At 38.7% G+C, this 15000-nt stretch overlaps 1 protein-coding gene across 3 annotated transcripts in view; it reads left to right on the forward strand.

Annotated features, from left to right (window-relative positions):
* LOC128693038 (2-hydroxyacyl-CoA lyase 2) overlaps positions 1-15000 on the forward strand; it is an 89927-nt gene that overhangs the window by 54546 nt on the left and 20381 nt on the right. For all 3 annotated transcript variants that reach the window (XM_053782533.2, XM_053782529.2, XM_070092149.1), the window contains exon 10: positions 6976-7134. In XM_053782533.2, coding sequence (XP_053638508.2) covers positions 6976-7134 — 159 coding nt within the window. The remainder of the gene's footprint in view (positions 1-6975; positions 7135-15000) is intronic.

Genomic DNA, 15000 nt, shown 5'->3' on the forward strand with positions numbered 1-15000 from the left:
GAGGAGCGATTGGTGGAATGATGATGTGAAGAGAGTAGTAAGGGAGAAAAAGTTAGCATATGAGAAGTTTTTACAAAGTAGAAGTGATGCAAGGAGGGAAGAGTATATGGAGAAAAAGAGAGAGGTTAAGAGAGTGGTGAAGCAATGTAAAAAGAGAGCAAATGAGAGAGTGGGTGAGATGTTATCAACAAATTTTGTTGAAAATAAGAAAAAGTTTTGGAGTGAGATTAACAAGTTAAGAAAGCCTAGAGAACAAATGGATTTGCCAGTTAAAAATAGGAGAGGAGAGTTATTAAATGGAGAGTTAGAGGTATTGGGAAGATGGAGGGAATATTTTGAGGAATTGTTAAATGTTGATGAAGATAGGGAAGCTGTGATTTCGTGTATAGGACAAGGAGGAATAACATCTTGTAGGAGTGAGGAAGAGCCAGTTGTGAGTGTGGGGGAAGTTCGTGAGGCAGTAGGTAAAATGAAAGGGGGTAAGGCAGCCGGGATTGATGGGATAAAGGTAGAAATGTTAAAAGCAGGTGGGGATATAGTTTTGGAGTGGTTGGTGCAATTATTTAATAAATGTATGGAAGAGGGTTAGGTACCTAGGGATTGGCAGAGAGCATGCATAGTTCCTTTGTATAAAGGCAAAGGGGATAAAAGAGAGTGCAAAAATTATAGGGGGATAAGTCTGCTGAGTATACCTGGTAAAGTGTATGGTAGAGTTATTATTGAAAGAATTAAGACTGAGAATAGGATAGCAGATGAACAAGGAGGCTTTAGGAAAGGTAGGGGGTGTGTGGACCAGGTGTTTACAGTGAAACATATAAGTGAACAGTATTTAGATAAGGCTAAAGAGGTCTTTGTGGCATTTATGGATTTGGAAAAGGCGTATGACAGGGTGGATAGGGGGGCAATGTGGCAGATGTTGCAAGTGTATGGTGTAGGAGGTAGGTTACTGAAAGCAGTGAAGAGTTTTTACGAGGATAGTGAGGCTCAAGTTAGAGTATGTAGGAAAGAGGGAAATTTTTTCCCAGTAAAAGTAGGCCTTAGACAAGGATGTGTGATGTCACCGTGGTTGTTTAATATAATTATAGATGGGGTTGTAAGAGAAGTAAATGCGAGGGTCTTGGCAAGAGGCGTGGAGTTAAAAGATAAAGAATCGCACACAGTGGGAGTTGTCACAGCTGCTCTTTGCTGATGGCACTGTGCTCTTGGGAGATTCTGAAGAGAAGTTGCAGAGATTGGTGGATGAATTTGGTAGGGTGTGCAAAAGAAGAAAATTAAAGGTGAATACAGGAAAGAGTAAGGTTATGAGGATAACAAAAAGATTAGGTGATGAAAGATTGAATATCAGATTGGAGGGAGAGTATGGAGGAGGTAAATGTATTCAGATATTTGGGAGTGGACGTGTCAGCGGATGGGTCTATGAAAGATGAGGTGAATCATAGAATTGATGAGGGGAAAAGAGTGAGTGGTGCACTTAGGAGTCTGTGGAGACAAAGAACTTTGTCCTTGGAGGCAAAGAGGGGAATGTATGAGAGTATAGTTTTACCAACGCTCTTATATGGGTGTGAAGCATGGGGTGATGAATGTTGCAGCGAAGAGAAGGCTGGAGGCAGTGGAGATGTCATGTCTGAGGGCAATGTGTGGTGTGAATATAATGCAGAGAATTCGTAGTTTGGAAGTTAGGAGGAGGTGCGGGATTACCAAAACTGTTGTCCAGAGGGCTGAGGAAGGGTTGTTGAGGTGGTTCGGACATGTAGAGAGAATGGAACGAAACGGAATGACTTCAAGAGTGTATCAGTCTGTAGTGGAAGGAAGGCGGGGTAGGGGTCGGCCTAGGAAAGGTTGGAGAGAGGGGGTAAAGGAGGTTTTGTGTGCGAGGGGCTTGGACTTCCAGCAGGCATGCATGAGCGTGTTTGATAGGAGTGAATGGAGACAAATAGTTTTTAATACTTGACGTGCTGTTGGAGTGTGAGCAAAGTAATTTATGAAGGGGTTCAGGGAAACCGGCAGGCCGGACTTGAGTCCTGGAGATGGGAAGTACAGTGCCTGCACTCTGAAGGAGGGGTGTTAATGTTGCAGTTTAAAAACTGTAGTGTAAAGCACCCTTCTGGCAAGACAGTGATGGAGTGAATGATGGTGAAAGTTTTTCTTTTTCGGGCCACCCTGCCTTGGTGGGAATCGGCCAGTGTGATAAAAAAAAAAAAATAATAAAAATTTTTTTTTTTTTTTTTTTTAAATTTTCAACCCTGAGAACAAGTTTAGGAGAGGTTCTCTCAATCCTGAAAGGGTTAAATTGCATATGTTGGGGTGTGTGTGTGTATAAAAATTATTAAATTGCAGTAGATCAGGATTCAAACCCAAGCCAATGGCTCTCCACAAGTGTAACTAACTGATAAATTGATGTAAACCACTTGGTCACCGATATCTTGTAACCGTTAGTGGCCAGTATGAACTCTACCCATGCTTTCTCACTAAGCTGGGCAAACCAGTGAGCCTTAAGTGTGGTTCCCAGCTAGTTCATTCTCATTCTGTACGTATTTTTTTTTTATTTTTTTAACAAGTCTGCCGTCTCCGACTGAGGCAGGGTGACCCAAAAAGAAAGAAAAAATCCCCAAAAAGAAAATACTTTCATCATTCAACACTTTCACCTCACTCGCACATAATCACTGTTTTTGCAGAGGTGCTCAGAACACGGTTTAGAAGCATATACGTATAAGTATAGTATAGTATAGTAGGTTGGTAGACAGCAACCACCCAGGGAGGTACTTCCGTCCTGCCAAGTGAGTGTAAAACGAAAGCCTGTAATTGTTTTATATGATGGTAGGATTGCTGGTGTCTTTTGTCTCTCATAAATATGCAAGATTACAGGTACGTCTTGCTACTTCTACTTACACTTAGGTCACACTACACATACATGTACACGTTTATTTATACACACTCATCTGAGTTTTCTTTGATTTAATCTTAATAGTTCTTGGTCTTATTACTTTTCCTTTTATATCCATGGGGAAGTGGAATAAGAATCTTTCCTCTGTAAGCCATGCGTGTTGTAAAAGTCAACTAAAATGCCGGGAACAATGGGCTAGTAACCCCTTTTCCTGTAAAGATTACTAAAAAGAATAAGAAGAAAATTGTCAAAGTGGGAAGTCTGAATGTGCGTGGATGTTGTGCAAATGATAAGAAAGAGATGATTGTGGATGTTATGAATGAGAAGAAACTGGATGTCCTGGCTTTAAGTGAAACAAAGCTGAAGGGGGTGGGAGTTTCAATGGAGAGGAATAAATGGGATTAGGCTAGGGGTTTCAAATAGTTAGAGCTAAAGGAGGAGTAGCAATAATGTTGAAGGATAAGCTATGGCAGGAAAAGAGGGACTACAAATGTATAAATTCAAGGATTATGTGGAGTAAAATAAAGATTGGATGTGGAAAGTGGGTTATAGTAAGCGTGTATGCACCTGGAGAAGAGAGAAGTGTAGAGGAGAGAGAGAGAGATTCTGGGAAATGTTGAGTGAATGCGTGGGGAGTTTTGAATCAAGCGTGAGAGTAATGGTGGTTGGGGATTTCAGTGCTAAAGTGGGTAAAAATGTTATGGAGGGAGTAGTAGGTAAATTTGGGGTGCCAGGGGTAAATGTAAATGGGGAGCCTTTGAGCTATGTGTAGAAAGAAATTTGGTAATAAGTAATACATATTTTATGAAAAAGAGGATAAATAAAAATACAAGGTATGATGTAGCACGTAATGAAAGTAGTTTGTTAGATTATGTATTGGTGGATAAAAGGTTGATGGGTACGCTCCAGGATGTACATGTTTATAGAGGGGCAACTGATATATCGGATCATTATTTAGTTGTAGCTACAGTTAGAGTAAGAGGTAGATGGGAAAAAAGGTGGCAACAAGAAGTAAGAGGGAGGTGAAAGTGTATAAACTAAGGGAGGAGGAAGTTCGGGCGAGATATAAGCGACTATTGGCAGAAAGGTGGGCTAGTGCAAAGATAAGTAGTGGGGGGGTTGAAGAGGGTTGGAATAGTTTTAAAAATGCAGTATTAGAATGTGGGGCAGAAGTTTGTGGTTATAGGAGGGTGGGGGCAGGAGGAAAGAGGAGTGATTGGTGGAATGATGAAGTAAAGGGTGTGATAAAAGAGAAAAAGGTAGCTTACGAGAGGTTTTTACAAAGCAGAAGTGTTATAAGAAGAGCAGAGTATATGGAGAGTAAAAGAAAGGTGAAGAGAGTGGTGAGAGTGCAAAAGGAGAGCAGATGAAAGAGTGGGAGAGGCACTGTCAAGAAATTTTAATGAAAATAAGTAAAAATTTTGGAGCGAGTTAAACAAGTTAAGCCTAGGGAAAGTATGGATTTGTCTGTTAAAAACAGAGTAGGGGAGTTAGTAGATGGGGAGAGGGAGGTATTAGGTAGATGGCGAGAATATTTTGAGGAACTTTTAAATGTTGAGGAAGAAAGGGAGGCGGTAATTTCATGCACTGGCCAGGGAGGTATACCATCTTTTAGGAGTGAAGAAGAGCAGAATGTAAGTCTGGTGGAGGTACGTGAGGCATTACGTAGAATGAAAGGGGGTAAAGCAGCTGGAACTGATGGGATCATGACAGAAATGTTAAAAGCAGGGGGGGGGGGGAATATAGTGTTGGAGTGGTTGGTACTTTTGTTTAATAAATGTATGAAAGAGGGGAAGGTACCTAGGGATTGGTGGAGAGCATGTATAGTCCCTTTATATAAAGGGAAAGGGGACAAAAGAGATTGTAAAAATTATAGAGGAATAAGTTTACTGAGTATACCAGGAAAAGTATACGGTAGTTATAATTGAAAGAATTAGAGGCAAGACAGAATGTAGAATTGCGGATGAGCAAGGAGGCTTCAGAGTGGGTAAGGGATGTGTAGAACAAGTGTTTACATTGAAGCATATATGTGAACAGTATTTAGATAAAGGTAGGGAAGTTTTTATTGCATTTATGGATTTAGAAAAGGCATATGATAGTGGATAGAGGAGCAATGTGGCAGACATTGCAAGTATATGGAATAGGTGGTAAGTTACTAAATGCTGTTAAGAGCTTTTATGAGGATAGTGAGGCTCAGGTTAGGGTGTGGAGAAGAGAGGGAGAATACTTCCCGGTAAAAGTAGGTCTTAGACAGGGATGTGTAATGTCACCATGATTATATAATGTGTTTATAGATGGGGTTGTAAAAGAAGTAAATGCTAGGGTGTTCGGGAGAGGGGTGGGATTAAATTATGGGGAATCAAATTCAAAATGGGAATTGAGTTACTTTTTGCTGATGATACTGTGCTTATGGGAGATTCTAAAGAAAAATTGCAAAGGTTAGTTGATGAGTTTGAGAATGTGTGTAAAGGTAGAAAGTTGAAAGTGAACATAGAAAAGAGTAAGGTGATGAGGGTATCAAATGATTTAGATAAAGAAAAATTGGATATCAAATTGGGGAGGAGGAGTATGGAAGAAGTGAATGTTTTCAGATACTTGGGAGTTGACGTGTCAGCGGATGGATTTATGAAGGATGAGGTTTATCATAGAATTGATGAGGTGGAAAAAAAGGTGAGTGGTGCGTTGAGGTATATGTGGAGTCAAAAAACGTTATCTATGGAGGCAAAGAAGGGAATGTATGAAAGTATAGTAGTACCAACACTCTTATATGGATGTGAAGCTTGGGTGGTAAATGCAGCAGCGAGGAGACTGTTGGAGGCAGTGGAGATGTCCTGTCTAAGGGCAATGTGTGGTGTAAATATTATGCAGAAATTTCGGAGTGTGGAAATTAGGAGAAGGTGTGGAGTTAATAAAAGCATTAGTCAGAGGGCAGAAGATGGGTTGTTGAGGTGGTTTGGTCATTTAGAGAGAATGGATCAAAGTAGAATGACATGGAAAGCATATAAATCTATAGGGGAAGGAAAGAGGGGTAGGGGTCGTCCTCAAAAGGGTTGGAAAGAGGGGGTAAAGGAGGTTTTGTGGGCGAGGGGCATGGACTTCCAGCAAGCGTGCATGAGCGTGTTAGATAGGAGTGAATGGAGACGAATGATACTTGGGACCTGACGATCTGTTGGAGTGTGAGCAGGGTAATATTTAGTGAAGGGATTCAGGGAAACCGGTTATTTTCATATAGTCGGACTTGAGTCCTGGAAATGGGAAGTACAATGCCTGCACTTTAAAGAAGGGGTTTGGGATATTGGCAGTTTGGAGGGGGATATGTTGTGTATCTTTATATGTATATGCTTCTAAACTGTTGTATTCTGAGCACCTCTGCAAAAGCAGTGATAATGTGTGAGTGTGGTGAAAGTGTTGAATGATGATGAAAGTATTTACTTTTTGGGGATTTTTTCTTTTTTGGGTCACCCTGCCTCGGTGGGAGACGACCGACTTGTTGAAAAAAAAAAAAAAATGTATAAAGATGCACAACATATCCCTTCAAACTGCTAATATCCCGAACCCCTCCTTTAGAGGGTCTCATGGTGAAAACATGGCTAACAAACATTCCTGCTGGTCACCCAAAGTTGAGGCATCTGAGGGATTTATGTTAGCAGTGTGTTAGTTAGCTACACTTGTGGAGATCTGGTGGCCTGGGTTCAAACACTGACTGGGGTTGATATTTCTGTGTATATTTTAGCTTTTTTCCATAGAGTACATTGAATATTGGTATGTGTTGGCTAGTCCACCAGTGCAGAGAGCACAGGTTGCCAAGAATTTTAAAATGTGAATAAAAAAAAGTTTGATAATGTGCCATGAATCTTACAAACATGGACCCCATATGCTTGTATATACTTTCCTGTATATTTCTTAATAGTTCATATTCCTGCAGTTTTTTCTGTCCAGTTTAGGAGGCCTGGTCTGAGACCACCCAAAGGATTGAAAGTCCAAAAAAAAACCACTGGCAAATATAATTCAAACTGGATTTCAGTGAGATGATAGTTGCCGAAAAACACTAATGCATACTTTCTTATAAAGAATTAATGTTCGTATTTCAGAATTCAGATATGTTTTGGAAGCCAAGTGTTGCTGTGGTGAGTGATGTTGCCACCTTCATGAGAGACCTGGCTGCTGCTCTCACAGGCTACCAGTGTGATGAAGAGTGGATTACTTCCCTTAGAGAGAGAGATGAAGCCAAGGAAGCCATCAATATTAAGGTATTGCTTGAGTTTTCTCTTAATCTGCCCAAAAAAAAATAATCATGTGGTTTCACTACAGTGAATCATATTAATATGCAGTACAATGTAGTAAAGAAAAAATGCTTGTGATCTAGTTTAATTTTTTTTATAAATTGAGCAAAAGTTAAAATATTCCCTAAAGGAAGATGCCTTGATGCTGTTGAAGGATTCTTTATAGATATTGCTCTAAGAAATTAAAGTTTTCTGTTTGTCAAAACTGATTATCCCTTCTCTTTTCCCTCCTGCCTTCATCCATTTCATTCCCCATGCACTGTGGCCCTTATAATCAAATTTTTTTTCAGCACGATGTATTGTTTGTACAGAGACAAGTGACAGATGTGCATGAAGAAACTCCCTGGTATGCAGAGCATTTTGGGAAAACTCAGGCTTAAGCCTATCTTAAGACCAAAAGGGCAATAAGTAATTGATTGCTTATGGATTTAGTGCTTCCCCATGAATATTGCTATAATAGATCTGACTGGTTTTTATCCAAATAAACATTTCCACCCTTCTCTAACCACACACACTTCTCCACACGAGTAGCTTCTCTCAAATACAGCTTTGTTTAAAATATGGTTTTCCTGTTTAGTATATTGGGTTTCATGTTCATAATGTCCTTTAGCTCTAATCTTTTTGAAATTGCTCAATTTGTTTTTACAGTACTTGAAAAATCTAAGCTGTTTTTTACTGGCTCGCGTTATAATCTGGTTTATAACTTTTCAACAAACCAGCCGTATCCCACCGAGGCAGGGTGGGCCCCCCCCCCCCCCCCCCAAAAAAAAAAAAAACGAAAGTTTCTCTTTTTAAATTTAGTAATTTATATGGGAGAAAGGGTTTGGTTTATAACTATCTTGTGCTATTATCTTTGAGCACTGATTTGTAAGACTGGCATGGCCCTATTACTCTGTAAAGGAATCATTGTACCATGTAGCAGTGTTTATAAATTCCTTTATTTTTTACCCTGTACTCTTTTAAAAGGTCTTGCCTAATGTTCTTAGGAGAATTTCCTTTTTCTTATTTCTTTTGATTAACTTGTGACTGTTAATTTTTCTCTTAATTTCTTGTGTTTTCTCGTTCCGCATCTTGCTATATGGTCTCTAATATTGAAATTATCTAAGCACTTTGTCAACTTGGTAGTATGATTTTTTTCTTTTTCTCTGATCTTTTTTTGATTTCTTTATCAGCATGGCCAAAAAACAATTTTCTATCTACAGTTTCCTGTGAATGGCTTGGTTATTTGCTATCTCTTTCATTTAAAGATTGATGTTAATCATTGCTGTAATTTCCTTAGTTAACCCCTTTAGCTGACTGTGCTGTAGTACTACACCTTGGATTCACTTGCCATGCTGTAGTACTATGTGATGAGCTCAACTCGCTCATATAAACTGTGAGCGGTAAATTTGAGCCTTTCTTTATTAGCCCCTAGATTATTCAACAGGTTGCTAGGGTCTGTTAAGATTCTAGAATCTGTTCATGCTTCAACCCTTTCGGTGTGGGTCCTGTTCTACGGCTTTGAAGCCAATGTTGGACCCATAGTACTACGCCATGAGCTCGGCTCGCTCAGATAAGCTGTGAGTGGTAAATTTAGACCTACATATGAATGAATGCATCTATGCAGTAAGTGTGCACAGTATAAAAAAATCCTGCTGCAAGCAGTGCATTATGGGGGGGGGGAAGCTGCAACTTTGTAGTGTATTTTTGTATGGTTTTATTGTTGTATTCTCAGTTTCTTGGTCTTGTTTGATAGAATGGAAGATAAATTACAAAGTAGAGATGATTTTGATTGCTTTCAGGACTGAAAGTAGCTTGAAATTGTGCTCAAAGTAGTGGAAATGTTAGATTTTTGCTGATATTCAAGAGTACACAAATGACATCAGTCTAACATGCATCCGTCTGGCCAATCTGATATGCATTTACAAATTCATTGACATTATTTATACAATTATTAGAATACTGCAATCGTCTGCATAATGGTAAATATCTATTTTTTGTGAATAAAAATTCAAAATGGAAAGCCAGCATAACATAGAGGCCTGAGGATATGACTAATGAACAGAGAGTTATTTTAGTGCCAAGAATGTCTGCATTGTTTATTTTGGACCCTGTTTTAAAATTGACATTTCTTGAATTTTGTGTGAAATTGGCCAAATTACCAATTTCTGATCACTTTATTGGGTAGTTTAAATAGTTGAATAGGCAATTTCTTTTACTAAGTCAGTAGAATGGAAGACATGTACTAGCAAAATAGCTAAGAATTTGGTTGACTGGAACAATGTAATTGGCCTAAAATAGGACTCGAAGTGGGCAAATTTGCCAATGTGTAAATATAGCTGACACTGCAAAATTCGCGAAAGAGTAATTTTCTCAATTTTCGATAAAATTTTGTACTTTCGTTTGATTACCTCCAGAAAAAAATTCTCTACCATTTCATAAGATAAAAATTTTTTTTGCTTTTGAAAATTTTCCGACCCTGAGAGCAAGTTTGAGAGCATGGGTCCCGACCCTGAAAAGGTTAGTTTCGGCTGAAGGCATACATCTTTTCTAGAGCTTACAATCCTGATCACACTCAATTTTTAATGTAAACTTTAGTGGTTTTTTTTTTTTTTTTTTTTTTTTTTTTTTCGCCGGTATTCTCCCGGCCCGGGTCTTTTCCAAGTAGTGGTGACCCGGCCTTGGCTCCCTATCTGGGGAGTGTCTCAAGACTTAAGTCTCCCATGGGAGGAGGTACAAGTACCCCCTCATCTTTGGGACCAACTGTCCCCAGGCCTAGCCACATTCCCCGCCCTCACGGAGCTCGTAGGGAGAAGCTAGGCCTCTGGTCTGCCATCTGCCCCGCCCCAAAGGGGCTCGTGGGGATGGCAGTTTTGAGCTGCAGGTGGTAGCAAGCTCAGGCCTTCTTTTGTAAACTTTAGTATTTCTTCATTGGTTTTTGTTATTACTTGTATGGCACTATTGAATTTCCTGAAAGAATGGGTGCTCAAGACTAACAAAATTCCAAATTATTGATATTAATATATTAAGAGATCCCCCCTTTGAGGATGCCTAAGAGGTTGCCTAAATTTGTTTTTCTTCCAATTTTTTGCATTTGTTTTGCTTGGCTCTAACACTTCCTCATTGCCTTCAAATTTTTAATGGTTGTGTATGGTAACAAGGACCAGATTGTTTTAAGTTATGTTCATGTGCTCTGTTACCAAAGTTGTTGAACCCATTCTCAGCATTCTGGAATGGCTTTGATAACTTTGGAAACCCTTGGTGTATTTTCAAGCATTCAGAAAAGATGCATCCTAATTCATTGACAGCAGAGAGTGAAATTAAAGTGTGTAGGGGATGATTTGATTATTTTACGTACAGTATACAGTAATGTGACATTTTTACTCCTGTTAAATCACATTAAATAAATTTATTAATTCTGAATGGCTTCTAGCCCTTGTGGCTCAGTGTTTTTTTTATTATAATAATAATAATGAATGGCTTCTTTATTTAATGGCTGATGCATCATAGGGCCAGGATAATATGTATTAGATTTTGTTTGTGTGCAGTCAGATTTGTTGATGTAGTACAATAAGTAGTTTAGAAAACTTGGAATGATTGGAATCTGTCATCATTGGAGAGTGACTTGGCTGATTTTATTCAAATTTTCACCACTGGCATGGTTTCTTGAATGCAAGGTTTGTTTTGGGGTGGGATATGGCCCCATTTGCCAATTTTATTGAAAAAGTGATAATTTTTTATTTAGTAACTAAAGAATGCTGATTCTGGTTAACTTCAAAATATTATTGATAATGCCTTCTATATGAAGGATGATACCCCATTTTGAAATTTTAACAAAAATTTTTAACAAATTTGGACTGGGACTCAGATCAGTTACTGAAGACCTTTTCTGGTCAATTTCAAATTTTTACCATTGGTCTGCTTTGTTTTAATAAAAGCTTGGTTTAAAAAAAAAAAAAAAAAAAAAAAAAAGCTTGTCACTTTGAGCTACATAAATTTCTATTTGCTGATTTTATTAAGCAAATTATTTCCCATGTAATAACTAGAGTATCTTTTTGATTGGTTTCCAACTCTAAATGCTGGTGCATCTTAATTGGAAGTAATTTGGATTATTTTTGGGCTTTTTTTTTTTTTTTTTTTTTTTTTTTTTTTTTTTTTGCACTTATCAGAATAAATTTTCTTACAAAAAAAAAGTATGTTCTTGTAGGATTGTAAGAGATTTTGAAATAAAATAAAAGAAAATTAAAAAAAAAAAAACAAAAGATGAATATTTATGATTTTTCAAATTAAACAAGGGAGACTATTAAGAACAGTCTTTACTTTCTCAAATTTTCATTTATTACTTGAGAGCATCTTATGTCTTCAAATTTTCATTGCTGGTGTAATGTTTCTTGGGCAAAAGTCACAGAACCTTTTGCATGCATGGGTGCCCTATGCACTGTTATGTAGGCCAATCTTTGATTTTGTGTGATAGCTGGAGAAAGGCTTGTCTAACAGCTTCAAAATTTCAACTCTAGTATATCCTACTTAGAAAAAGGTTGGTATATTTAATGGAGTCTGTAAATGCCATTTTGCCAATTTTAATCTTGAAATTGTTTATCATTTTACATTATTGCATTATTTGGCCGTGATGCTGGTGAGGGGCGCTTGATAAAATGAACAGAATTGTTTCTTTTGCTTGAATCGAATTTGAATGCCTCTCGGTCCACAAGCTCTATATGACCCTTAGGGATTTAGCATATTCCCGATTAAAAGTAATTGTGAATGGCTTCAGTCTTTATTGGCTGATGCATTATATGACACGGATGGAACGTTTCATAGGATTAGGCCGTGTGGGTGCAAATTTTGTTGGAATCTGTGCAGTATCTAAATGCATTTTCTGGTCAACTTTTAGTGCTGTGTTTTTCTCAAAGGAAATAACCTCTTGATGTTAATTTGTGCAATTTTTAATGCATCAGTTTTATTAGTCAAGTTGGATTCTGTGAAATAATTGGAGAATGTCTCTTCTGATAAGAAATAAGTCAGTGTTTGCCTTTATTTGGTTATCCTAGGTTAAACAGTGTACTTTTATATGCCTATAGCAACTGTATGTCCTCAAGACCATTGTTAAAAAATTCAGTGTTATGTACACTAAGCTCAATAATACTTACTGTACTTTCTTTTCTAAAATTGGTCAGTCTTTCTTGGAGAAAGGTTTGGATTAATTTTGGCCTGTGTAGCTACCAATTTACTGTTTTAGAGGAGGGTGGAAGAACTGGAAAAATTTAAATGCTTTTTATGTGATAATATCCGGGTGCTGAACCTGGTTAGCTTCATCTCTTCCATACTGATAACTTAAAATACAACAGCTGAGCAACTTCGTACTTAATGTGCTTGTGTACAATTTTTATTGAAGTTTGGATATTAGTTTCTGTATGATGTCTTGTGAATGCCTCTTATGATTCCCTTCAAATCTTCTTTGTTAATATTTAACTGCATTCTCAACTCGTGCCACATTCTGCACTATTCTTTGTATGGACTGAGGCACAGGAACCTGGGGTTATGGAATATGGGAATGCCTTTCTTGCTTTCAGCAGCGACTGAAATATATCTTGTTCTTGCTTGTGTATCACACAGTGAGTATGTTTATACTTAGTTTCTGCCAACACCATGCCCTAACTTTAGTTTTCTTGTGTTCTTGTAGATACTAGAACTTTAATAGTGCTAGAAGCTGAGTAGGTTATTTTAGTTTTGCATTTAGCAGTACAGTTGTGTATATTATCAAGAGGTCCAAGATGTTATGAAGATAGTGAGACACTTGTGCCCTACTTGAGTATCTTTATTGTGGGAAGTTTTTACCAACCACTGACTTTAATTCCAATACAATGAATGGCTGATGATGTAAAGAGGGAGTTTGAGGTAGTCTCTGATGGACTGAGCACATTCACTCCTTTAGAGATGGGATGATATCAAAGCTTCTGCCAGTACACATGCCATCAAAATTAATTGATAACCCACAGATACTTGAACACCTCCCTGATCTCTAGGCTGAGGGATTGATTACCTCAAACTCCATCTTCATATCTTTCATAGGTCTTCTCTGTATTGGACTGACAGGTCACTGGTTGGCAAAACATCTTCAAAATTAAGATAATCACATGTTGCACAAATCTCCTTGATCTACAAATTGGTTTCTAGACCATTTGTATTAACATATCTCAGCCAGGTTACACCAGCTGGGATGTGAGGTTTCAACTTCCTGATGTTTCATTTATAGATAAGTTATGCTGGCTCTGATTGTTGGCATAGTGTTGTCAAGGAGAAGTAGCTGAAAATAATGCAAAGCTCAACACAATTCATGAACTCTTCATGCCAACATTTGTATGAGATAACCATGCACCTGCCACTTAGTGCGGTCATGGCCAATTCTTCCATGGAGCACCTAGAGGAGGAGAGGTTGAAATCACAATTTCCAGCTGGTGTAACATAGTTGAAGTATATTGGTGATCTCCATCACTATTTTTACTGCCCTATTCTCATCCTGTATTAGATTGATAAAATTCTGATTGCTGATATCTTCCTTATTTCTTGCATCCCAAATTTGTTTATTCATTCTTGCATTAATATTTTTTATCAAACAGGGGGTAACCTTGCTAACAAAAGTGGCATTGAAGAGCCTAGACAAAGAACTTGTTTAAAACACTTTTCTTTCCAAGAGGTTAAAAAAGTATATAAAACATACAACTGGAAATATGAAAAAAATACCTCAATGGGGAAACTGGTACAGCAGAAATACAGAACTTGTGTTTTTGTGTGTGTGTACTCGCCTAATTGTGGTTGCAGGGGTCTAGACTCGGCTCCTGGCCCCGCCTCTTCACTGACTGCTATTGGGTCCTCCCTCTCCCTGCTCCATGAGCTTTTATCATACCTTGTCTTAAAACTATATATGGTTCTTGCCTCCACTACATCACTTGCCAGACTATTCAACTTCCTAACAACTCGGTGACTGAAAAAATACTTCCTAACATCCCTTTGGCTCATCTGAGTCTTCAACTTCCAATTGTGACCCCTTGTTTCTGTGTCCCATCTCTGGAACATCCTGTCTGTCCACCTTGTCTATTCCACGCAGTATTTTGTAGTTGTCTCGTCTTCCCTGACCCTCCTGTCATCCAGTGTCGTCACACCGATTTCCCTTAACCTTTCTTCGTAGGACATTCCCTTAGCTCTGGAACCAGCCTTGTGGCAAACCTTTGCACTTTTTCTAATTTCTTGACATGTTTGACCAGGTGTGGGTTCCAAACTGGTGCTGCATACTCCCGTATGGGCCTGACATACAGTGTAGAGAGTCTTGAACGATTCCTTACTGAGGTACCGGAACGCTATTCTGAGGTTTTCCAGGCGCCCATATGCTGCAGCAGTTATCTAGTTAATGTGTGCTTCTGGCGACGTACTCGGTATTATACTCGCCCCTAGATCTTTCTCCTTGAGTGGGGTTTGCAGTCTTTGGCTTCCTAGCCTATACTGTCTGTGGTCTTTGCCCTTTTCCGATTTTCATAACTTTGCATTTGGCAGGGTTAAATTCTAGGAGCCAGTTGCTGGACCACGTGTCCAGCCTGTCCAGGTCTCTTTGTAGACCTGTCTGGTTTGCATCTGATTTAATTCTCTTCATTAACTTCACATCATCTGCAAACAGGGATGCTTCCGAGTCTCTCCCTTCCGTCATGTCAGTCACATATACCAAGAATAGCACTGGTCCTAGGACTGACCCCTGTGGGATCCCGCTTTGTCACAGGCTCCCACTATGATACTTCATCACAGACCATGACTCGCTGTTGCCTCCCTGTTAGGTATTCTCTGATTTATTACAGTGCCCTT

This window comes from Cherax quadricarinatus, chromosome 38 (genome assembly GCF_038502225.1).
Source record: "Cherax quadricarinatus isolate ZL_2023a chromosome 38, ASM3850222v1, whole genome shotgun sequence".
Classification (NCBI taxonomy): Eukaryota; Metazoa; Arthropoda; class Malacostraca; order Decapoda; family Parastacidae; genus Cherax; species Cherax quadricarinatus.